Source organism: Phyllobates terribilis, unplaced genomic scaffold (genome assembly GCF_046119375.1).
Source record: "Phyllobates terribilis strain yellow unplaced genomic scaffold, ASM4611937v1 Scaffold_1__5_contigs__length_1240528914, whole genome shotgun sequence".
Taxonomy (NCBI): Eukaryota; Metazoa; Chordata; class Amphibia; order Anura; family Dendrobatidae; genus Phyllobates; species Phyllobates terribilis.
In genome coordinates this window covers 1,058,796,211-1,058,822,409 of record NW_027362761.1, presented here as the reverse complement: position 1 = coordinate 1,058,822,409, position 26,199 = coordinate 1,058,796,211, and the positions used below count along the sequence as shown (strand labels likewise).

The 26,199-nt window shown below is 45.0% G+C and overlaps 1 protein-coding gene across 5 annotated transcripts in view; it reads left to right on the top strand.

The window, feature by feature from the left end:
• MICU3 (mitochondrial calcium uptake family member 3) overlaps nucleotides 1-26,199 on the top strand; it is a 161,974-nt gene that overhangs the window by 71,886 nt on the left and 63,889 nt on the right. For all 5 annotated transcript variants that reach the window (XM_073645418.1, XM_073645415.1, XM_073645417.1 and 2 more), the window contains exons 5-6: nucleotides 1,006-1,053; nucleotides 22,823-22,905. In XM_073645418.1, the coding sequence (XP_073501519.1) occupies nucleotides 1,006-1,053; nucleotides 22,823-22,905 (131 nt within the window). The remainder of the gene's footprint in view (nucleotides 1-1,005; nucleotides 1,054-22,822; nucleotides 22,906-26,199) is intronic.

Genomic DNA, 26,199 nt, shown 5'->3' with positions numbered 1-26,199 from the left:
CACAGAGGTACCCATCCAGAGAAATACCACCAGAGACTCCCCTAGAGAACCCCCCAAAGACACTCGTTCAGGTATAAACCTCCATAGAAACACCCCCCAGAGACACATCTTAGAGCACTTCTAGCCTAAACGGCATATGGTTTCTACACTAGATTTCTCGTGACTGGCACATCAGATCTTTACAAAAAAGGTATAATTTTTATTTGGGTAACAAGCGCCTACACAGCCATGCTACTACTTCCATATGCATGTGCTTAAAGGTTCCTTTAAGCCTGTGTTGCACCCCTTCATTATCCTATGCTTCCATGTATATAACATGATTTTGCACTGTGTCTATTGTAATTGTGCTAATTTCATACTACTAATAGTAAAACTTGATCTAATGATGGTTGTGTCATCATAAGGGCTCAGTCACATGACTGTAGATTCTCTCATGCGATAGAATCAGATCGATTGTGTTACGTGACGCTCGGATCAAACTCTGATCGGCATTTGAGCCGAGTGTCACCTTAATGTGATCACTAAGCATAGGTGAGGAGAAGATGGAGACCAGGATTTCTCCATCTTCTCCATTGTGTGTGTCCTTGGAAATAGGATCGCACTCAGATGCCATCTGAGTGTAGTCCAATGTTTTCCACGCACCTATAGACTTCAATGGGTGAGTGCGAACCGATTTGCGAAGCAACTTGTAGCATGCTGCACTTTTTATTCTCTTGAGAATCTGCATGAGAAATAAGACACTGATCAGCACTGCCCCATAGAATACATTGGTCTGACTGCTATCTGATAAAACATCAGATGGCACTCGTCCGATGTATACGCTCATGTGAGAGAGGCCTAAAGAGAGCATACAAGTAATAATAGACATCAATGGAATTTTTTTTATCCCTCTATTTTAAATATATATTTTTAAGCTTTAGCATTTTTGCTGCATAGAAGCAGGAATGTATAGTGTGCCTCTCTTAAAAGAATGTGTTTTTACAGTTTACATTTTCTTCTTTTTAGGCATGGTTTCCTACACAGAGTATCTCTTCCTTCTCTGCATATTAACAAGTAAGTGCATCCCTAAATCACTTCTATACGGAATGTGTACGACAAAATATCTCTCATATTGCCCTGCAATAAAGGGAGTCAGTGTATCCATACCCACTCACTCAGGAGTAAGGAGAGGAACTCCTTGGTTTCATGATATGACCATGTAAATAGTTAAATAGACAGATCAATCTAGAAAATTACATGTAAGAGTGGAATTAAATGGAGAACTACTAAAACATACAGCCTGATGCAAATGTTTCTATGACTAAAGGTGCATTTACACTGAAAAATAATTGTGAACGAGTGTCCTAGGAATGCTCATTTCCCAATAATCTTTCAGTGTAAACAGGCTGCCGATCACCCGATGAACGAGCACAACGCTCGTTCATCGGATGAAATGATTTTTAAGCTTGATTAAAAATCATCACTCTCGGCAGCGCATTGTCCTGTGTAAAGAGAACTCACCCCACCATCCAGTGCGCATCATTGAGCAGTCTGCCTGTATAAACAGAGTACTAAACTACCGCCAATCCGTCAATACTTTGTATTAACAGACTCTTGAGTGGTTTCACATTTCTGACATTTCTGTTCCAAGTACTGACTGCGATGCCTAGACTGTCTGCTGGTTTCCTGACCCAAACTCAACAGGTATATGTGAGGCTGTTAAGTTAATGTCCGAGGACCCCCAGTCGGTCTGGACATTGTGGCCTGCACTTGGATCGAAAATGTCAGACACGTGAAACCAGCCTGAAACACCATCTAAGCTCATATAATCATTTTTTAAGGAAATGAAAAATATATATCTTTGTAACGTTTTAGCCAGTAGATAGAAAAATATTAAGATTTGAGAGTCCTCAGTGGTTGATACCTTTTAATGGCTAACTGAAAAGATGGTAACAAATTGCAAGCTTTCGAGACTACTAGGGTCTCTTCATCAAGCATGCCTGATGAAGAGACCCTAGTAGTCTCGAAAGCTTCCAATTTCTTACAATCTTTTCAGTGCAGATTTTACTTGTAGTATAAATCGAGTGTCCCTACTTCTGTGGTGACGTCAAATAAATCAAATCTGCACAATTAAAAATAAAGAAAACAATCTAAAAATAAAAATATTTGGTATCACTGCGTCCAAAAAAGTCCAATCTGTCAATAATGTAAAGAGAGGAGAGAACAAGGCGCAATGGGTGACTCAGTATTGCAATTGTTAGAGGGGTGTGAGGATGGCTACTAACCTTATGAAGTTGTGCACCTCTGCACAACCCCAGTGTAAAGCTCCACAAGCTCCGCTCTGTTGGTGGCTGTCATCTAGTTCCAGCGGCGTTCACAGATCCTGATCTCTCGGTGGTGGATCACGTGGTCAGGTTAGTTGCATGTAACGCCGAGATGGACGCCCAGCTTCACCAACACCCCAGGCAGCGCTCCGGAGGGGTTAGGGCAGCGCAGCTTGGAAAACCAGGGTAGTGATTCTAATTAAATTGCTCCCACAGGTGAAAGAATAATAGATTAAAGGCAGCTCTACCGCACCCCAACAGGGGGAAAGGGACAATCAGTGAATATGAATAGCGGTACCAGAGCGCCAATAACAGGGCAAAAATATTAAAAGGACTGATTTATTAATACACACAACACGTTTCGGTGAACACAGCCACCTTCATCAGGTGTGACAAGCAGCAAACAATTGATCCTTATATACATTTGACTAGGTATACAATTACTTCAAAGGGGCGGGGCCAGATACAGAGTAATACCTCTATATTAACCCCTTGAGTTCATATATGCTCAATAGAGTAAAAAGGATTGTTATAAATTAATGCCTAATCAAGCATATAGGGTTCTTATAAAAAAGATTCGCTGTATAAAAACTTGTGAATCCTATAATCATAATACTTAATAGGATATATTGTCATCTACCACCCTATATTTTATATTATGAAAAAAAAAAATAATGATTTTTACATACAACATAAAACAATGTATAAATATAAAGTTATAAAATTACAATCAGTTTCTATCATTATAACTAGGGAAAAGTAGACGAAGAAAGGAAAGAGAAAAAAAAAATAAATTCCCCAAAAAAACCAAAACATTTTTTAATTTTTTCTCTTTTCTCTCTCTCCTCGCTCCTCCCCTCCCTCTCTCCTTTCCCCTCTTCCCTCCTTCTCTCTCTCCTCCCCCTCCTCCCCCATATAAAAGATATATATAATAAATTTGCTAAACTATAAACAATTATTTAAAAAGTTGTCTTCTCTATATTAAGGTTCAAACCTTCAGGAGACAAGGTTCCCATTTTGAAAATCCAATAATTTTCACGTGTAATGAGATGATTTAGTCTATCAGGTGTGTATCAACTAATATCATAGAATGGTAGAGTTGGAAGGGACCTCCTGGGTCATCTGGTCCAACCCCCTGCTCAAAGCAAATATGATCAATGATTTTTTTTTCCCTAATTATAATGATAGAAACTGATTGATGAAGGTGGCTGTGTCCACCGAAACGTGTTGTGTGTATTAATAAACCAGTCCTTTTAATATTTTTGCCCTGTTATTGGCGCTCTGGTACCGCTATTCATATTCACAATCTGTCAATAATAGCAGAATAGCATTTTTTTCATCGGCAGAACCCCCCAAAAAGTGCAATAACAAGCTACTAAATTGTCATATCTAACCCAAATTCTCTCAATAAAAATGTCAGCTCGTCATGCAAAAACAAGCCCTCACACAACTCCATTGGCGTAAAAATTTAAATATCATGGGTTTTAGGGTTAAAGGGTCACTGTCGACTTTTAGGATTGCTACTTCCTGTAGGTGGCACTAGAGTTCTGGCCCTCTTCCTCTCTGAAGAGACAATTTGCATATTTCCCAGAGGACCATTGCGGCTTTAAATGTCTCCTCACCGTGACATGCTTAACATGTCGCTCTCCGCAAGGAGAAATGTTACCCCTTAGATACTGGTCTTACGCGTCTCACCCAGCCAAACCAGAAATCACACTTTGCACTGACAAGGGGCAGTACCCCGAAACACAGTGACGGCAAATTGAGTTTCTGGTTTATATCCTAAGTCATGTGATAAGGCTCGTTAAAGGGTCACTCTTGACTTTTAGGATTGCTACTTCCTGTAGGTGGCACTAGAGTTCTGGTCCTCTTCCTCTCTGAATAGACAATTTGCATATGGATTTTAGTAAATTTAAACACAAGCAAAAAAAATTTCTGAAGAATTTACTAGTTTTCTCACCACTTATTAAAAAAAACAAACCTATAGAAGTTTGGTATTATTGTAATCGTACTGTCCTGGAGAATCATACTGTCAGGACATTTCTACTGCACAATGAACGCTGTAAATCAAACCCCCAAAAAACAATTACAAAATTGCATTCTTTGCGTAATTTCACTTTTGTTCCCTTTATCTAGTACATTGAAAGGTAAAATGGATGATGACATACAAAACTCAAACTCATCCCCAAAAACAAGCCTTCATATGTCTGTGGATGGAAAAATAAGAAAGTTATGGCTGCTATCACAGTAAAACTGCATAGTTTTTGCCGCAATTTTTGAAAAAAAAAAATTGCAACTTGACCGCAAAACGTGAACACAGTCTCAACCTGGAAATGCTGTGTCCAAAAGATGTGCGAGGTCACCTTACTCATACTTTACTCTATAAGGCACAGAATCCCTTATTCCACATTTCACCCCAGCCGCTAGAATATTATTTCCTCCACCTGAGGTCACCCCTCATATTGAATTCATTAGTGAATCCATTGAAATCTTTGTAGCATGGCTGTGACCTTATTTTACATACAAGGCATCAGCATAGTTATCCACATTTTATTACCTAGCCTAATTAGGCTGTGTTCACATGTCCAATAATTATGTCCGTTTTTGGATGCGTTTTTGGGACCGTAAAGACAGAAATAAAAGGATCCATTCATTTGATAAAATGTCTTCAGTTTGTTTCTGTAACGGGTCTGGGAGGCGGAACCTCTGGGCTACTATACAAGGGAGCGGTCCTTGTAAGGGAGCGGGTGGCGACCAGGCAGGCAGTCACAGCAGGTGACCGGGACAGTCTCTGGGTGTACGGGCAGGAGGTCACGGCAAGTGATCAGGGCAGTCTCTGGAAGAACGGGCTGGAGGTCACGGCAAGTGACCGGGGCAGTCTCTAGGTAAAGGGTAGGTACGACCTGTGATGGCTGAACCTCCAGGTAGGCTAGCAAGGCAGATGGAGGATGTGTGCTCCCAGGTGAGCAAGCGAGAGTCTCTGGAATAGCAGGTGGTCACAGCACGTGACGGCGGAGCCTCCAGGTAGGCAAGCAGGCAGGTAGCGGAGAAGCGCTCCCAGGTGAGCGGGCAAGAGTCTCTGGAATAGCTGGTGGTCCCAGCACGTGACAGCGGAACCCCCGGGCAGGCAAGCAGGCAGGTAGCGGAGAAGCGCTCCCAGGTGAGCGGGCTAGAGTCTGGAATAGCTGGTGGTCACAGCACGTGACAGCGGAGCCTCTGGGCAGGCAAGCAGGCAGGTAGCGGAGAAGCGCTCCCAGGTGAGCGGGCAAGAGTCTGGAATAGCTGGTGGTCACAGCACGTGACAGCGGAGCCTCCGGGCAGGCAAGCAGGCAGGTAGCGGAGAAGCGCTCCCAGGTGAGCGGGCAAGCTGGTCCATAGACAGAGTGACCGGAGTTGTAAGGCAGACCGTCGGACCTCAGGCAAGCAGGCAGGTAGCTGATGTGCGCTCCCAGGTGAGCGGGCAAGTTGGTCCTTAGACAGACTGACCGGAGTTGTAAGGCAGACCGTCGGACCTCAGGCAGCAGGCAGGCAGGTAACAGGAAATCAGGCAGGATTAGGACAGCAAGCTGGCAGGAATCTGGCAGGTAAGTGGCAGGTAACTGGCAACGGGACCTGAGGGCTGAAGCAGAGTAGAACGGTGCAACAACATTGCTCGGGCACCTCCATTTTGGAGGAGGTGCCTTATATATGGTAAAGTCCTCCGGCCATTGGCCGGGGACTCCTTAGGACGGCGCGCGCGGCCCCTTTAAGAGGGAGGGAGGGCGCGCGCGCGCGCCCTAAGCACAGTGGCCGGGAAGGAGCGCGCGCTGCCAGCAGAGCGGGAGAGGGACGCCGGGCACGGAGCAGAGCGGTGAGGAGAACAGCGTCCCTGCCTAGCAGAGGGCAGGGACGCCGGCACTACAGTACCCCCCCCTTTAGGCCCCCCCTTTTTTAGGCCAGATAGAAATTTAGCTAGGATGAGAGGGGCATGGATGTTCTCCCGGGGCTCCCACGTTCTCTCCTCAGGACCAAACCCCTTCCAATCTACCAGAAAAAAGGTCTTTCCTCTTACCCTTTTGGTGGCAAGAATGTTCTCTACCTCAAACTCGTCCTCAGCAGAAACCGGAGCAGGAGGCGTACCTGTAGACTTGGAAAAAGAGTTAAGCACCACGGGTTTGAGGAGAGATACATGGAAGGAGTTAGGGATCCGTAAGTTGGCCGGGAGTTTCAATTTATAGGCCACCGGGTTGATCTGACTGATGACCTCCAGAGGACCGATGAACCGAGGCCCTAACTTGTAAGAAGGTATCTTGAGTCGAACATATTTAGATGAGAGCCAGACTTTATCTCCTGGACGAAATTGTGGAGGATCCAGGCGTTTTTTGTCAGCGTGTCTTTTCATACGCTCGGATGACAGAAGGAGTGCGGACCGGGTACTCTCCCATATGGAGGAAAATTTGCTAACGAGAGATTCCGCAGCCGGGTTGTCCACAGAGGTGGAGACAGGAAAAGGAATCCGAGGGTGCTGACCAAAGACTACAAAAAACGGGGATTTGGAGGAGGACTCGCTCTCGTGATTATTATAAGAGAACTCGGCCCATGGTAGGAGATCCACCCAGTCAGAATGGTGGGCATTAACGAAGTGCCGGAGGTAACTGGTCAGGTTCTGATTGATCCGCTCCACTTGACCATTGGACTGTGGGTGGTAAGCGGAAGAGAAGTCCAGGGTGACGTCTAGTAGTTTACAAGTGGCTCTCCAGAAACGTGAGGTGAACTGTACCCCACGATCCGACACGATGTGGAGGGGCAGGCCATGAAGACGGAAGATGTGGCGGATAAAGTCTTTAGCCAGCTCGGGTGCAGACGGAAGGCCTGGCAGGGGAATAAAGTGAGCCATCTTGGAAAAGCGGTCAGCGACCACCCAAATGACCGTACAACCGGCAGAGACGGGGAGATCAGTTATAAAGTCCATTGCTATATGCTGCCAGGGGGCAGCAGTTACAGGAAGCGGAAGGAGGCGTCCGGCTGGCAGATGTCTCGGGACTTTGTTGCGGGCGCAGGACACACAGGCAGAAACAAAGTCTATTATGTCCTTGTGCAGGGTAGGCCACCAATAGTGCCGGGCAATAAGCTGGAGGGTCTTTTTCTGACCGGCGTGGCCAGCTAGTTTAGACGAATGGCCCCAGTGTAGGATCTTCTCCCGATCAGGTACTGAAACAAACGTCTTACCGGGAGGGAGACGATTTAGACTCACGGGTGCCACCTGCATTACTCTGGCGGGATCGATGATATGTTTAGGTTCTTCCTCGAGATCGGACACCAGAAAGGATCGGGACAAGGCGTCTGCTTTGACGTTTTTGTCAGCCGGGCGAAAATGAAGAACAAAATCAAAACGAGCAAAAAACAAGGACCACCGGGCTTGGCGCGGGTTAAGTCTCTGGGCATGCTTTAGGTAAGCCAAGTTCTTGTGGTCAGTGTAAATTATTACCGGATGAAGAGCCCCCTCGAGTAGGTAACGCCACTCCTCCAACGCCAGCTTGATGGCCAATAACTCTCGGTCTCCTATGGAATAGTTGCGCTCAGAAGAGGAGAAGAGTTTGGAGAAGAAGCCACAAGTTACCATTCTCCCGGAAGATGATTTTTGAGTAAGTACCGCTCCGGCTCCAGAGGAGGAGGCGTCAACTTCCAGGAAGAACTGCTTGTTGCCGTCCGGGCGATGCAGCACCGGGGCGGAAGAGAAGGCCTGTTTTAGGGAAAGAAAGGCCTCCTCTGCTTCGGGCGGCCACTCTTTGGGATTAGTACCCTTACGGGTGAGCGCGGAAATTGGGGCAGTCCGGGAAGAGAAGTGCGGGATGAAGAGGCGGTAATAGTTGGCGAAGCCCAGGAACCGTTGAATAGCCTTCAACCCCTCTGGTCGGGGCCATTTCTCGATGGCAGACAGTTTCTCAGGATCCATTTGTAGGCCGGTCTGAGAGATAATGTAGCCCAGAAACGGAAGCGAGGTCTGCTCAAAGAGGCACTTCTCATATTTAGCGTAGAGATGGTTCTGCCTGAGCCTGAGCAGGACCTGACGAACATCCCTCCGGTGAGTCTGGAGATCCGGAGAGAAGACCAAGATGTCGTCCAGGTACACCACTACGCAGGAGTAGAGAAGGTCCCGGAAGATGTCATTGACCAACTCTTGAAAGACGGCAGGAGCGTTACAGAGGCCAAAGGGCATTACCAGATATTCATAGTGGCCGTCCCGGGTGTTGAATGCCGTCTTCCATTCATCCCCCTGACGGATACGAACCAGGTTGTACGCCCCACGGAGGTCCAGTTTGGTGAAGATTCTAGCCCCCCTCAGACGATCAAATAACTCCGGAATGAGCGGAAGGGGGTACTTATTCTTCACCGTGATCTGGTTAAGGCCTCTATAGTCTATACAGGGACGGAGAGAGCCGTCCTTCTTTTTGACGAAAAAGAAGCCTGCTCCCGCCGGGGAGGTAGATTTCCGGATGAATCCCCTGGCCAGATTCTCCTCAATATATTCGGACATCGACCGGGTCTCAGCAGCGGATAATGGATAAATACGCCCACGGGGAGGAGAAGTACCAGGTAACAGGTCGATAGGGCAGTCGTATGGTCTATGAGGGGGTAGTGTCTCTGCCTCCTTTTTATTAAAGACATCAGCATAAGACCAATAAGGAATCGGAAGTCCAGGTAGATTAGCTGGGGTAGGAGAAGGACGGACGGGATGAACGGGAACCAGACAGGTCTTATGGCAGCCCTGTCCCCAGCGAAGGACTTCTCCGGTCTGCCAGTCAAGAACGGGTGTATGTTTCTGGAGCCAAGGTAGGCCTAGCAAGAGGGCGTGAGAGAGTCCAGGCAGAACATGGAAGGAGATACTTTCAGAATGCAGCATTCCCACCTGCAGAGTAATGGATTCGGTGATGAGTTGGATGGGGCGTGGTAAGAGCCCCCCATCCACGGCAGCAACAGACAAGGGTACAGCCAGAGGTTTGGTGGGGATGCGGTATTTCTCTACCAGGGACTGTGAAATAAGATTCCCGGCTGCTCCAGAGTCCAGTTGGGCTAGTTCGAAATAACGGTTCTCCCCGTAGACGATTGAAACTGACAACAGCAGGGATGGAGAGGATTTATTCTTGTCTAGGTGGACCTCTCTGAGCGAACCTAGACACAGGCGTTTCCCGACCTCTCCGGGCAGGCACGGATCCGGTGCTCCTTACTGCCACAGTAGAAGCAGGTCCCCTCGGCACGGCGTAAGTCCTGACGGGTCTTGACCATCTTGGTCTGGTCGACCTGCATAGGCTCAGGAGGGTGTACCTGGTTAGAGACAGAAGGAGTGACGGGTTTCTGAAAAGTAGGAGCTAGACGTGGTAACCTCCTCTCACGGGTGACCTCTCTGGCACGCTCCTGGAACCGTAGGTCAATCAGGGTGGCAAGAGTTATTAAGTCATCGAGAGTGGTAGGAATGTCCCGACCGGCAAGTTCATCTTTAATACGGCCGGACAGACCCTCCCAGAAGACGGAAACCAGAGCGTCGTTATCCCAGGCCAGCTCCGAGGCAAGGGTACGGAACCGTATGGCATATTGGCCCACGGTGAGACTTTCCTGACGGAGGCGTAGCAACGATGATGCGGATGAGGTCTTCCGTCCGGGTTCGTCGAAGACTTTCCGGAAAGCCGTGAGAAAAGCAGGCAAGTTGGACACCAGGGGGTCTCCTCTCTCCCATAGAGGATTTAGCCAGGCCAGGGCCTCCCCGGTGAGATGGGACATGATGAATGCAATTTTGGCTCGGTCGGAGTTAAACTGGTGGGACAATAGTTCAAAGTGCAGGGTGCACTGATTTATGAAGCCCCGAGCCTGGGCTGAGTCGCCTCCGAAGCGAGGAGGTGCAGAAAGCCGAGGTCCGGGGTAGGATATCATGGTGTTAGCGGACAGCGGAGCTGCCGGATTGCGAGACATGGCACTGGCGGAGGTTGTTGGTGGAACAGTCAGAGTGTCCAGGCGAGTATTGACATTCCGCAGGTGACCCAGGATGGACTCCTGTTGGGACCTTTGACGGGACAGTTCATGACACAGGTCCGAGAGCGAGGGAGCTTGGGTGCCACCGGGTTCCATGGCCCGAGCAAACTGTAACGGGTCTGGGAGGCGGAACCTCTGGGCTACTATACAAGGGAACGGTCCTTGTAAGGGAGCGGGTGGCGACCAGGCAGGCAGTCACAGCAGGTGACCGGGACAGTCTCTGGGTGTACGGGCAGGAGGTCACGGCAAGTGATCAGGGCAGTCTCTGGAAGAACGGGCTGGGGGTCACGGCAAGTGACCGGGGCAGTCTCTAGGTAAAGGGTAGGTACGACCTGTGATGGCTGAACCTCCAGGTAGGCTAGCAAGGCAGATGGAGGATGTGTGCTCCCAGGTGAGCAAGCGAGAGTCTCTGGAATAGCAGGTGGTCACAGCACGTGACGGCGGAGCCTCCAGGTAGGCAAGCAGGCAGGTAGCGGAGAAGCGCTCCCAGGTGAGCGGGCAAGAGTCTCTGGAATAGCTGGTGGTCCCAGCACGTGACAGCGGAACCCCCGGGCAGGCAAGCAGGCAGGTAGCGGAGAAGCGCTCCCAGGTGAGCGGGCTAGAGTCTGGAATAGCTGGTGGTCACAGCACGTGACAGCGGAGACTCTGGGCAGGCAAGCAGGCAGGTAGCGGAGAAGCGCTCCCAGGTGAGCGGGCAAGAGTCTGGAATAGCTGGTGGTCACAGCACGTGACAGCGGAGCTACCGGGCAGGCAAGCAGGCAGGTAGCGGAGAAGCGCTCCCAGGTGAGCGGGCAAGCTGGTCCATAGACAGACTGACCGGAGTTGTAAGGCAGACCGTCGGACCTCAGGCAAGCAGGCAGGTAGCTGATGTGCGTTCCCAGGTGAGCGGGCAAGTTGGTCCTTAGACAGACTGACCGGAGTTGTAAGGCAGACCGTCGGACCTCAGGCAGGCAGGCAGGTAACAGGAAATCAGGCAGGATTAGGACAGCAAGCTGGCAGGAATCTGGCAGGTAACTGGCAGGTAAGTGGCAACGGGACCTGAGGGCTGAAGCAGAGTAGAACGGTGCAACAACATTGCTCGGGCACCTCCATTTTGGAGGAGGTGCCTTATATATGGTAAAGTCCTCCGGCCATTGGCCGGGGACTCTTTAGGACGGCGCGCGCGGCCCCTTTAAGAGGGAGGGCGCGCGCGCGCGCCCTAAGCACAGTGGCCGGGAAGGAGCGCGCGCTGCCAGCAGAGCGGGAGAGGGACGCCGGGCACGGAGCAGAGCGGTGAGGGGAACAGCGTCCCTGCCTAGCAGAGGGCAGGGACGCCGGCACTACAGTTTCCTTTGCAACTTCAATCTAAAAAGCTGCATAAAATAAAAACATATCTGGACAACTTTTTTTGTCTGGCCAAAAAGACAAGAGATAGAAAATTGCAACTCTGGAAAGGATAGAGGGTCCCAAAAGTCACCGCAGAAATGAAAAACACAAAACAAACAAATATGTGCCAGGACTGAAATCATAACAATAATTGGTTTAAAAGAATTAGTTTTATTGGGTATTAAACATTAAAATGACATATATAAATTTCCAACAAAACAGACAGAAGGACAAATTGAAGGGTGAGCCAATAAGGGACCCCAATAGTAAAAAGGCAAGAATCCTTCAGCGAGTATAGACAGTAGTGATGATCGAGCATGCTCGTTGTTCGAGATTTACGAGCATGCTCGGGCGAGCACCTATTATCTTCAGCGTGCTCGGGCTTTAAGTTTTAGTTGCTCCGTGAACATGACTTGCGACTGTTTGACAGCTTTAATGCATGTGAGGAATGCCTGTTTTTCCAGCATTCCTCACATGTATTAAAGCTGTCAAACAGTTGCAAGTCATGTTCACGGAGCAACTAAAACTTAAAGCCCGAGCACGCTGAAGATAATAGGTGCTCACCTGAGCATGCTCGTAAATCTCGAACAACGAGCATGCTCGATCATCACTAATAGACAGATAAAAAGGTAAACTTGTAGAGATATGTAATAATCGATAAGGAGTAATATTCACTTATGTATACCCATACAATGAATAAGATTCAAGGACCAAACCGAGTAATTCCCAAACATTCAGGTAGAGAGGTAGATGAACATGTGTCAGGCGTCAAAAATACAGATAGCAATTAGATCCTTTTTTTCATCATTGAAATCTATGGAAAACGGATCATAATGGATGGTCATCCATTAACAGATACGTTCTTTAGCACTACCCTTCTGAAATGGAACAGAAACTGATGCACAGCGGAAACCAAGTTTCGGTCTTTAAAAGGATGTTTGGTTTTTTTAAAGACAGATCAGTTAAAGTGCACAAACTTTGGTTTCCATTTTGGATACATTTTTGCTCCATTTTTAATGGATCCTTTTTTTTTTAATATGGATCCGTTACAGCTGGTCATGTGAACAGAACCATACAAGAAAGAGTGTTGTGTCGCTGCTGTGTTTATAATTATTACATTTGTCTAGTGGTGTTTTTATATACTGCTGTTTGTAAAAAACATTTCTTCATTATGTTGTATCCTGTGATGTGCCCTATCACTATCCTGCTAATTAATTACATTAAATTACACTCCGGAAATGTAAAACCACAATTAAAAGGTTTTGAAGTGAACCTAGAACTAGAAATCATGACAAGTCAGGTTTTTCTGTATATTTATTGCTTTATCAAAAACCAAAATAGTTGATTGATTTTCAAAAATAAAGAAATCATAACTGTTTCTTCATAAATATTTGTTTAAGATGATTATTTGTGATTAGTGTTGAGCATTCCGATACTGAAATATCGGGTATCGGCCGATATTCGCGGTATCGGAATTCCGATACTTAATTCCGATACTTTTACAATATCGAATACCGGAATCGGAAGTTCCCACAATGCCTGCGCTCTGCAGTGTCTCTGAAGTATGACAAGCTGGATGGCAGCGCTCAGCTGAGATCCAGCCTGTCATCAGAATGCCATCCCAGCGTGGGAGAATTCTCCTGATTGTTTAAAAGCCGGCGGGCGGTAAAAAGCCTCCGGCTTTTAAACAATCACACAGCACCATACTGCTTCCCCGCAGCCTCCCACCCCGATCCTCCGCTCCCCTCGCCACCTCCCATCCCGATCGTAAGTTAGGACCGGGCGGGGAGCGCAGCACCAAGGAGTGGGGAGCGAAGGACCTGGGCAAGGAAGCCGGCAGTGAAAAGACTTCACCGCCGGCTTTCCCGTTCTATGCTGCGCTTTCCCGCCGGTTATTTCATATGAACAGCTGAGGTATCAGGTGATGCTGATCAGCTGTTCATTTGAAGTCGCCGCGGTGCCCTCAGAGTTCATGCTTGACTGCATTGCATGAACTCACATGAACTTTCCCACGGCCGCACAGGTCAGCCTCACCTCCCAGACCCGTCATGATTGGTGTGTGTGGGTGTCTGTGCGGGTGTGTGTGCGGTGTCTGCGGGTGTGTGCGTGCAGGCAGACATAGGCCGATGTGACACTACTACTCCCATCGGCCTATGTCTGTCCCCCGTCCACTCGTGCCAGCAGGATCAGCTCGATGGGAGCAGTAGTTCCCATCAGCCTGATCCTGCTATTTAAATTGCCCTACTGTGTCCCCAATAAATTTTAAATACATGTCATTGGTGGCCAGTGGTTGCCTACAATAAATTAGTTCATACATTACCTGTCCCCGCCGATCGCCACCTAAAATAAAGTAAAAAATAAAAAACTACACCTATACTCACCTAGACACCTAATTCCCCGAAGCCATCGATCTCCTGTAATAAAATATAAAATAATAAACCACAACCTTATCCTTACCCCTCCGTAGTAGTCCACGAGTGTCCCACGATGATCTCCAGTTTAGAGCAGCCACATAGAATGTGACCGCTCTGCACCGCTGCCGCCGCTAGAATGATGGGGCCGTAAAGCAGCCCAGTCATTGCATAAGCGGGTTCGCTGGAGTTCAGGCAGCGCTGCTCCGGTTAGCTCCTTTACGGCCCTGCAGTATCGTGAGAAATTCCCACGGTACAGCAGTGCCGTAAAGGAGGTCTCCGGAGCTGCGCTGCCTGAATGCACTCCGGTGACCTCAGTCAGTGGCTCCCGCTGCCGGGAGCGGACGTGTTCCCGGCAGTGTGAGCTTACAGCAGCCATGCACAGCTGTCACTATCTCCAGATGTGACAGCTGTGCATGGGAGATCAGCGCAGGAACGTGGACAGGTAACTATTTTTTTTTAGTAAACTAAGAATTAAATAAAATGGTGTGTTTTCTTTCAAATAAATTATTTTTTTCTGGGTGTAGTGTGTTTTTTCTTTTTAACCCTTTGTAGGTTAGTAATGGGGGTGTCTTATAGACGCCCATCATTACTAACCTGGGCTTCATGGCAGCTGGCGCTGACATGAACCCCAGCCCTATTACCTCACTGCCACCGCACCAGGGCAGCGTGGAAGAGCGAGGCTAAGTGCCAGAGTTGGCGCATCCTATGGATGCGCCATTTCTGGGGCGGCTGACGGCTGGTGTTTCTAGCCTGGGAGGGGGCCAATATTCATGGCACCCTTCCTGGGCTATTAATATCAGCCCCCAGCTGTCTGCCTAGCCTTTGCTAGCTATTAAATAGGGGGTACCCCACGTCATTTTTTGGGGGGGGTCCCCCATTTTAATAGCTAGTAAAGGCTAGGTATTCAGCTGGGGGCTGATATTAGTAGTCTGGGAAGCTCCGTGGGTATTACCCACTTCCCAGGCTTCAAACATCTGCCCCAGCCGTCTACTTAACCTCCGCTAGAGCCTAAAATTATGGGGGATCCCACGCCAATTTTTTTTTAAATAAATCCTTTATTTTAACACTAAATGACATTTGAAGAGTTAATAAAGATGCAGTCCCTAAATTATTATTTATTTTTTAATTAATTTTTCCCAAAAATTTTGACGTGGGCTTTGCCATATTTTTGTATACCAGCCAGGTACAGCATCCAGCTTCTATGAACGCGTCATTTTCCGGGGTGGCTGCGGACTGCAATTTGCAGCGGGGGGGGGAGGGCAGAAAGCTTGGGCCTCCCTGCGCTGCGGATTCCAGCCCCCAGCTGCCTAGTTGTACCTGGCTGGACACATAAATAGGGCGAAGCCCCACGTATTTTTTTTTTAAATGATTTCATGAAATTCATGAAATAATAAAGAAAAAAAGGGCTTCCCTATATTGTTGTGTCCGGCCAGGTACAAATAGGCAGCTGGTGGTTGGGGGCAGCCCGTTCCTGCCTGCTGTACCTGGCTGGACACAAATATAGTGCGAAGCCCCACGTCAATTTTTTTTTAATTATTTCAGGAAATTCATGAAATAATTTAAAAAAAATTGACGTGGGGCTTCGCCCTATATTTGTGTCCAGCCAGGTACAGCAGGCAGGAACGGGCTGCGCCCATCCACCAGCTGCCTATTTGTACCTGGCCGGACACAACAATATAGGGAAGCCCTTTTTTTTAAAAATTATTTCATGAAATAATTTAAAAAAATTTGACGTGGGGCTTCGAACTATATTTGTGTCCAGCCAAGTACAGCAGGCAGGAACGGGCTGCCCCCAACCACCAGCTGCCTATTTGTACCTGGTTGGGCACAACAATATAGGGAAGCCCTTTTTTTCTTAATTATTTCATGAATTTCATGAAATAATTAAAAAAAAAAATACGTGGGGCTTCGCCCTATTTTTGTGTCCAGCCAGGTACATCTAGGCAGCTGGGGGCTGGAATCCGCAGCGCAGGGAGGCCCAAGCTTTCTGGGCCCCACCCGCTGCAAATTGCAGTCCGCAGCCACCCCGGAAAATGGCGCGTTCATAGAAGCGCCATCTTCTGGCGCTGTACCCAACTCATCCAGGGCCCTGGTGCGGTGGCTCACTGGGTAATAAAGGGGTTAAGGCCAGCTTGGCATTATCAGCTGGCCCTAACCCCGAAATTCATGGGGTCACGCCAATATTAGACATGACCACCATGAATTTCTAGTAAAGTATTTAAAAAAAACACAACACCCAGAAAAAAGTCCTTTAATTGAAATAAACACACAATTCTTTATTGTTCTAAATTAAACTATACTTACCATCACGCCCATTCCAGCTGAAGCCAACGATCTGCAATAAATGAAAAATAATAAAGCAACCTCATCCTTACCTTTCCATGGTTCCCACGACAGCTTCAGCTCTGCTACATCGAGATGACAGGCTGGACCGCAGCAGAACGCTTCCATCCAGCCTGTCATCCCGCAGACACTGAGAAGCGCAGGCATGCTTGCGCTCCTCAGTGTCTCTCTGTGACGGCATAAAGATGAGCCGAGGTCATGTCCAATGAACTCGGCTCACCTCATGCACGTCACTGACAGCGTGGGAAAATTCTCCGGCACTCAGCGCTTCAGCGTGAGAATTTTCCCACGCTGTCAGTGACGTGAATGAGGTGAGGTCATGTCCAATGAACTCAGCTCACCTCATGCACGTCACTGACAGCGTGGGAAAATTCTCACGCTGAAGCGCTGAGTGCAGGAGAATTCTCCCACGCTGTCAGTGACGTGCATGAGGTGAGCTGAGTTCATTGGACAAGAACTCGGCTCATCTGGATGCCGTCACAGAGAGACACTGAGGAGCGCAAGCATGCCTGCGCTTCTCAGTGTCTGCGGGATGACAGGCTGGATGGCAGCGTTCTGCTGCGGTCCAGCCTGTCATCTCGATGTAGCAGAGCTGAAGCTGTCCTGGGAACCATGGAAAGGTAAGGATGAGGTTGCTTTATTATTTTTCTTTTATTGCAGGAGATCGTTGGCTTCAGCTGGAATGGGCGTGATGGTAAGTAGAGTTTAATTTAGAACAATAAAGAATTGTGTGTTTATTTCAATTAAAGGACTTTATTCTGGGTGTTTGTGTTTTTTTTTTTAACTTTGACTATGGGGTTAGTAATGGGGGTGTCTTATAGACGCCTCTCCATTACTAACCTGGGCTTGATGTCAGCTGGCATTATAAGCTGACATCAACCTCAACCCTATTACCCCACTGCCACCGCTACAGGGCAGTGGGAAGAGCGAGGCTAAGTGCCAGAATTGGCGCATCCTATGGATGCGCCATTTCTGGGGCGGCTGACGGCTGGTGTTTCTAGCCTGGGAGGGGGCCAATATTCATGGCACCCTTCCTGGGCTATTAATATCAACCCCCAGCTGTCTGCCTAGCCTTTGCTAGCTATTAAATTAGGGGGGACCCCACGTCATTTTTTTGAAGGGGTCCCCCATTTTAATAGCTAGTAAGGGCTAGGTATTCAGCTGGGGGCTCATATTAGTAGCCTGGGAAGCTCCGTGGGTATTACCCCCTTCCCAGGCTTCAAACATCTGCCCCAGCCGTCTGCTTAACCTCCGCTAGAGACTAAAATTAAGGGGAACCCCACGCCAATTTTTTTTTAAATAAATCCTTTATTTTAACACTAAATGACAAGTACAGTAATCAACACTGTCACTGTACTTCATATATATGTGACTGACATGTTTCTATCTATCTAATCTATGTGTGAAGCTCTATTCTGTCTGTTATAAATTGTTGGGTACCGCTGCTGAATTGCCGGCCGGCTTTTTTAAAGAGACGGTGCATGAAAACACAATTATTTTTTTAAATAAATCCTTTACACTAAATGACAAGTACAGTAAGCAACACTGTCACTGTACTTCATATATATGTGACTGACATGTTTCTATCTATCTAATCTATGTGTGAAGCTCTATTCTTTCTGTTGTAAATTGTCGGGTACCGGTGTATGCCGCTGATGAATTGCCGGCTTTTCGTGTAATACATTCTACATTATTCTTAGTTGTTTTACTTCATGTAGAATTAACCTACAAGGAAAGAAAGGGTTTATTTTCATTCCGATATTTGTGTCCCATTGACTTGCATTGGTTTCCGGTATCGGAATCGGCGATATCCAATACTTTTTGGGTATCGGTCCGATCCAATCCGATACGATATTTCCTGATATCGGAAGGTATCGCTCAACACTATTTGTGATTCATCGAATCACAGGTTGTTGAGTGATTTGGAGAAGATATAGTTTTGGATTCTTAATAATGGTCAGCTTAGACGAAAGGTTATATAAAATAATTAATGACCCATTTTTCCCTCCCAGAAGAATGTTTTTTTTTTTTTTTAAACATTTTCTCTTAAAGGGGTGGTCTTGTCTTGTATTGAAAGTCTGCAGTCACTCTGTGTGAATCCTTATGTTGTGGATGTCAGGGTGACATGTGTGGCTTCACCTTCACCTCTCCGGGACCTCTGTGGACTAGCGATGAGCAGACCAGTGGAAGTTCGGGTTCTGGTACCCGACCCGAACTTGAGTCCAAAGTTTGTTTCGGGTACCAGAACTGTACTTGAACCTGAGCCCCAACCCAATTGAAAGCAATGGGCACCCGAACCTTGGATCTGAAAAATGTTTCCCTCTCCGATTCCACCTCTCCCTCTCCCCTTCCACTTCCCCCTCTCCTGTCCCTCTCTCATGTCTCCGTAATTCCCCCGGAACTCCGAACATTAAAACGGACTTCCGGGAGAAATCCTTGTTCGGAGTTTAGTTATGAACCCTGAACTTTTAAGTATGGGTTCGCTCATCTCTACTGCTGACGTCTGCAGTAAATACATCCCGTGAGAGCCTGAACATTCTTTACTGAAAAATTCTTGCTATAATAAATGAGATACCACAATACAAGGAAAGATTGTCCTGATTACTCATTATAGTGATACTTTATGCTCCGCCTGCTTCTTCCCCCTAGGTGTCTGGAGGCATATAGGAACGTTGTGCAGGGAAGAGAGTCATGGATTTGTAGTCAAGGTTCACTGACAATGGGGAGCGGCTTATCAGCTTCAAAATCTGACTGTTTTCTAACTGTTGACAACCCATTCTTGTGTAATCAGTGCTTGGAGATTATTCCAAGTTCTGTGTTTTTCTTTGTCTACCCTCTTTTTGAGGATTGACCACAGGTTCTCAATGGGATTGAGACCTGGGGAGCTTCCTGGCCATGAACCCAAAATTTCAATGTTTTATTCACTGAACCACTTACTTCTCACTTTTGCTTTCTGACATGGTGCTCCGTCATGCTGGAAACAGCTTTGTTTCATCATCACCAAATTGGGAGAAGTTGCTCTTGGAGGATGTTTAGATACCATTCTTTATTCGTGGGAGTGAACTCTTGGATGAAAATCAACCCCGCATATCAATGGTCTCGGGATACTTTACTGTTGGCATGACCCAGGACTCTTGGTAGCGCTTACCTTTTCTTCAGACAATCATTCTTCCAGTAATCCCAAACAGTGTAAAGGGGCTTCATCAGAGAAAATAAGTTTACCACATCCTTTGTTGTCCAATCCCTGTACTTCCTAAAAAGTTGGTTCTGCTTTATTGGCACTACTATATTTTTGTCTACTTTTTGTATATATTTTTTTGCATATATATTAATTTATTAAACACTAGCACTTTCTACATTTAGTAACAGATTAAAAATGCAACGCAATACGCTAGTAAAAAGACAACCAAAAAGCGCAGAACAAAAACTGAAAAAATTGCTTGTATAAAAAAAAAATTGAAAAAGCGCTGAGGAAATTACCAAATGAAGCCCAAAAAAGGACGCTGGAGGTTTACTAAACTCCAGAGAAAAGGAGCAATTTCTGCAGCATCTTTTGCTTGAAAAGTGGATGGTTTTGACTGCCCGAAAAAAAAATTACATTGTGTACGTGTATGCTTACCCTATTTATGTGTGTTTTTTTATCATTTTTTATGTTTTGTGCCTTCATTTCATTGCTGTCATAAAGATTAATTATTTTTTAGGACTGATCCCCGATTGCTTGTTTGTATTGGTGATATTTCAGTGTTGGGCTCTGATATGATATAGTAGGGACCTTTTATAATTAATGTTTATGGTAACTGAAAATTATCATTTTAGAAAAATTAGGTTGTTAGCTGTTACCCAAAAATAATAATAATAAAAAATTGCTGGAGGTTTTTTCATATTCTAAATTTAAGCCTTATAAAGTGTAAAAGTGTTAAAGCCCAGTCTCTTTAGACCTTGCTCACTTGTCATGGAGTAATCTTGTATGGCTAATTGAGAAGCTCTCAGTACAGACAGTGCTCCATGAAGAAACAGCAGATTTAGCCATCTTCTTAAGGGTTAGATAATCCACCTCATTAACTGCAACTTTTGGCTAAAAGCCAACAACAAAGACAATTTCATTTCTACCCTCTAAACTTAAGATTCAATTAAAATGTTTAGAAAATTTGACAGTTTAAAAAAATAAATAAATTTCTTGCGTAAATATAATCTTTTACAACTGGCGTGTTATATAGATGTATCTAGTAGGCTCAAAATTGGTGCTGTAAAACAGAAAAGCCATTTAAAGATGTATAAAAAATAAAGCTATAGACCGTATACCGAATATGACGATTTGCTGTTGATGTTATGATCTGCAACAAGTACTAAGGAAAGAAAGGGGAAAGTTGTCCCTACAGTAAGACTAAGCTGAATCCCTACGATGTAGCGGGCTGCCTGTTCCTTGCGAACAGACCCGCCTTAGTCCTCGGCTAGTCTGAACGAAGACCTATAGCATAAGGGGAGGGGTCCCTAAAAGAGCTAAGGACTGGAACAAAAATGTGACACCTCCTGAACAGAGAAAGTTGTTGCAGAACACAAAAAGACAAACTGACAAAAAGGTACTAGAGGTGCCAGAAGGACCAAGTGAACTGACAGAGAAAGGCACCGAAGCACCTGGCTAGCAAAACAGTCAAACACTGAAGTCCAGCACAGTCAAAAGGGTGGAGCTGGAATATAAAGGCAGATGGTCACGTGACCACAAAACACAAGATGGAAAAAACAAACAGGAGGGTTCTAACAGTTGAACCTTGTACAATGGAATAGTCTGGTCACCTAGATGGGGCTGTAATGGCATGGGATGTAACATTCTATGAACACAGCAATAAAAGCAATCCTCTGATCCAGGACTCCTATAATTTGCCGGAACATGGAGCCATATCTAGTATGGTTCTCTGTTTTAAAGGACCATCAGCATTCTTTGCTTTTAGTTGGTAAAGTTTAACACTTTATCAATTTACATTTCCACTAGTGGTTAAAGCTAATATTTGAAGGTCTTAAGTTTGGTACCCCATGGTTGGCTTGGTACTAAGTAACTTATTTTGGCTTCTGACCAATATTGATGACCATTCCCTGCTCCTTAGTGGTAGTCTATATTCACATTACATTTACAGTATACATTTGGTGTATGTGCTTAGAACGCTCACGATGCATATGGCAAATTTAACTACTACTATACCCTTTATTCTTCGTCATGAAAAGCCTAGGCATACTTTTTTTATAACATGGAAGCCTTGGGGCTATGTATGCTTCTGCATGCTTGTACACTGGCATACGTCAAAGCCTTCCATCAGAGGTTTACATTTGGAAATTCTCCCAATGTATACATCCAACGTAAGATTTGATCACAATGTGAGCGGAGCTTTATGTGAGGTCTATGTATTAATCAACAATGAATGTTAAATTGAGTCTCCACTGCTATAAATCTTAAACTGAATGTCCCCAGGACAGTGTAAGAGAAGAAACATACTTATCAATCGGACTGGCGCTACAGTAGTGCACCCCTCCTACCGGGGTCTTCTGGCATGAACATCTGATAGGGGTGTCAAGTGAATACTAATCATCCGCAGCCTTCACATTTCCTATGAACAGTTTGAACAAAATGTGAAGGCTGCAGGCGAAAAACTTCTACTGATCAGCTGCTGTGGTTATGTGATGTCCATGCTGGAAACCATCACAATACAGATTGCAGAGGAGTAGTACTGGTGGGCAGATGAGTCAAGTTTTTCTTTTTTCTTACATTGTTTTTTGCCCATCATGGTTGTGTTTGTACTGGGGTTTTTTTTCAGGAGTTTTTGAAGCAGAAACTCTCCAAAAACCATGAAGCGTTCAAAGACCACATGTTTTGATAGGAGAATTTGAGAGTTTCTCCATTAAGAGGTCAAGGAAAAAACTCATTGAGTATACACCATAGGTTTAACATTTATAGCAGAAGAGAACCCAATTGAAGCATATATTAATTTTGGAGCTTTATATAAAGTGGAAATATATATCATGTACTAGCAGCCCAAGTTCCGAAACAAATACGTTTCGGAAGCTAGAAAAGTGTGCTCTACATAATAAAAACTAACTCAAATTACCCATGTCTGTTTATTTTCAGCCTTTTTACACGATTAACAACAAAGTTGCCATGATTAATAAATTAGTAAATGGCATTACGGAAAACAAAAATAAAATTTAGAAGATTACAGAGACATTCACCAATTCAAAAAGTGAATTGCCCAGGGCAGATCGCATGGAAATCTCTCTGTATGCTGCCCCTCTGGCCTACTGAAGTAATTGCAGCTGATGTTTTTCTCGGACTCACCTCAACATTAAGCTCTTTTTGTATATAGATTACTTTTTGACAAACCTCTTTAAATCTCTCTCCAGAACCTCATGCCGGATTCAAGATTGCGTTCAATATGTTTGATACAGACGGGAATCAGATGGTGGACAGAGAGGAGTTCTTGGTGGTAAGTTTCATACTTCTGACACCATATTATGTACAGTTATATGAAAAAGTTTGGGCACCCCTATTAATCTTAAGCTTAATGTTTTACAAAAATTGGTGTTTTTGCAACAGCTATTTCAGTTTGATATATGTAATAACTGTTGGACACAGTAATGTTTCTGCCTTGAAATGAGGTTTATTGCACAGAAAATGTGCAATCTGCATTCAAACAAAATTTGACAGGTGCATAAGTATGTGCACCCTTATCATTTTCTTGTTTTAAATACTCCTACCTACTTTTTACTGACTTACTAAAGCACTTTTTTTGTTTTTGTAACCTCATTGAGCTTTGAACTTCATAGCCAGGTGTATGCAATCATGAGAAAAGCTACTTAAAGTGGCCACTTGCAAGTTGTTCTCCTGTTTGAATCTCCTCTGAAGAGTGGCATCATGAGCTCCTCAAAACAACTGTCAAATGATCTGAAAACAAAGATTATTCAACATAGTTGTTCAGGGGAAGGATACAAAAAGCTGTCTCAGAGATTTAACCTGTCAGTTTCCACTGTGAGGAACATAGTAAGGAAATGGAAGAACACAGGGACAGTTCTTGTTAAGGCCAGAAGTGGCAGGCCAAGAAAAACATCAGAAAGGCAGAGAAGAAGAATGGTGAGATCAGTCAAGGACAATCCTCAGACCAAAAGCACATTTGGAGAAGCCAATTTCTTTTTGGAAGAAGGTCCTGTGGACTGATGAAACCAAGATTGAGTTGTTTGGTCATACAAAAAGGCGTTATGCATGGCGGCAAGAAAACACAGCATTCCAAGAAAAACACTTGCTACCCACAGTAAAATTTGGTGGAGGTTCCATCATGCTTTGGGGCTGTGTGGCCAATGCCGGCACCGGGAATCTTGTTAAAGTTGAGGGACGTATGGATTCCACTAAGTATCAGCAGATTCTTGACAATAATGTTCAAGAATCAGTGACAAAGTTGAAGTTACGCAGGGGATGGATCTGTCAGCAAGACAATGATCCAAAACACCGCTTCAAATCTACTCAGGCATTCATGCAGAGGAACAATTACAATGTTCTGGAATGGCCATCCCAGTCCCCAGACCTGAATATCATTGAACATCTGTGGGATCATTTGAAGAGGGCTGTCCATGCTCGGCGACCATCAAACTTAACTAAACTGGAATTGTTTTGTAAAGAGGAATGGTAAAAAATACCTTCATCCAGGATCCAGGAACTCATTAAAAGCTACAGGAAGCGACTAGAGGCTGTTATTTTTGCAAAAGGAGGATCTACTAAATATTAATGTCACTTTTCTGGTGAGGTGCCCATACTTATGCACCTGTCAAATTTTGTTTGAATGCAGATTGCACATTTTTCTGTTAGTATAATAAACCTCATTTCAAGGCAGAAACATTACTGTGTCCAACAGTTATTACATATATCAAACTGAAATAGCTGTTGCAAAAACACCAATTTTTATAAAACATTAAGCTTAAGATTAATAGGGGTGCCCAAACTTTTTCATATAACTGTATTTTAAACACCATTCTATGCAGCTGGCAGGAATATTGATATATACTCAGATGTGTCTTGTTGCCTAAGTCCACATTAGAAGATTACACCTGCCCCGTTGATGCCAACTCTTGCTTCAGCTTTTCAACAGCTTGTTCAGTATCAAAGTTGTTCCGTGCTTTAAACGTAACCACATCACAAGTTCTACTATCAAAAGAAAATAAAATATGTCTTCAGTAAGGAACTAGGACAGATTAAATTGCCCAGATGTGAAGAGAGCTAATTACAGGTAAGTGGAGGAACATTAAAGGGCATCCTTCCGCACAAGGATAGGCGTTCTTCTCTTTGTCTTCACGCATGTTCCGATGGGGCAGGACAGATTAATGTTTACTTGCCATACCCGGAAACTGGCCATTCTTTATCAGCTTCCTTTTTCCAATGGATAATTTGTTTTTTAACTGTATTTTAAACAGGATTGTCTGTAATCAAAGTGTAGAACTTGCCTTACTCTGACATCAAAAGAAATGCTTCTTTGCCTTTCCGAACAAGATCAGAGAATTCTCCATTTTAGTAAATATAAGGTTACGTGAACATATATAATGCTGTGACGTCTATTAAAACTGAACATGTCAAGAGCTATGAAAATAAGCTCTTTGTTTGGCTGATAATTACTGGGTATTATGTAGAAACTTCACCCTGAAGACTCAATCGTATTATCCCTTACTGAGGGGAGCACTTTTTGATGATATAGACATGTAATATTGCATACTTTTTGTGTTGTACATAGCCCAAAACTTGGTATTAGAGTGCTTTATCCGAATATAGCAATTACTCTCTTAACAAGCGGGAGAAGTCATTAATAAAATATTTTCCATTTGCTGCTTATGTAAATCTATTACTTAACAGCAGCTTCCCTATGAGGCATATTTGTAGTAGGTAGCAGTCTTTTCTTCATTAACCTTGCTGCAAAAGAAAACCGCTCTGTAAGCACTGCCTGCTTGTGATGAGCTTGTGCTCACGTATTGTGGTCAGTCAGAACAGGCAGAGCTGCAACATAGTCTTAGAAAGGAGGAAAAATCCAGCAACCACAAAAAATTAGCAAAAATCACATTTATTAGAATCATTTAAAAAAGAAAAAATTAAGAAAGAATTAAAATAGCATAGTAGCACCAGGTGTACGCATTTCGAGCTTCCACAGCTCTTAGTCTTGAGCAGCAGTGTATACTGTATAATGGAGGGACTGAGCTTGAAAAAGAAATTAAACACCGGGTACTTACTACCATACAGAGGGACTCATTTTAAGATCCCCACTAGACATCGGATTTGCATTCCACGTTGCTTACATTTGAAAAGAACAGTTTTCATGCCTGACATGTCCATCATTACTTAAACCCTGAAAATTTAGGGATATTTGCAGTTATCCCCATTATTTTCTCCCTCCCCTTTTCATATCTCACACTCACAAGTGTCCTGAAATCATAGATATAGGAGATTTTTGGGGTCCGCATATGAGAGAGTTACATTAACTGAAAGGTAACATAGAGAATACGTTCATACCAGAATATCACGGACGGGTACCATGTTTACCATGCATCTTGGAGGTCTGTAAGTTAAGGTACCCCCATACACATTAGATAAATGTTTTGGCGGAATTGACCAACTGTCTATTGTCTATGATTATGTCGAAGTATATATGGGAAGTACAGTTATAATCTAGTTCCCCGATGCTTTTGTTTGGCAGGAAAATAAGCCTCTGTCAAAATAGTCTGGCGGCAACCCCCTCATAGAGAAC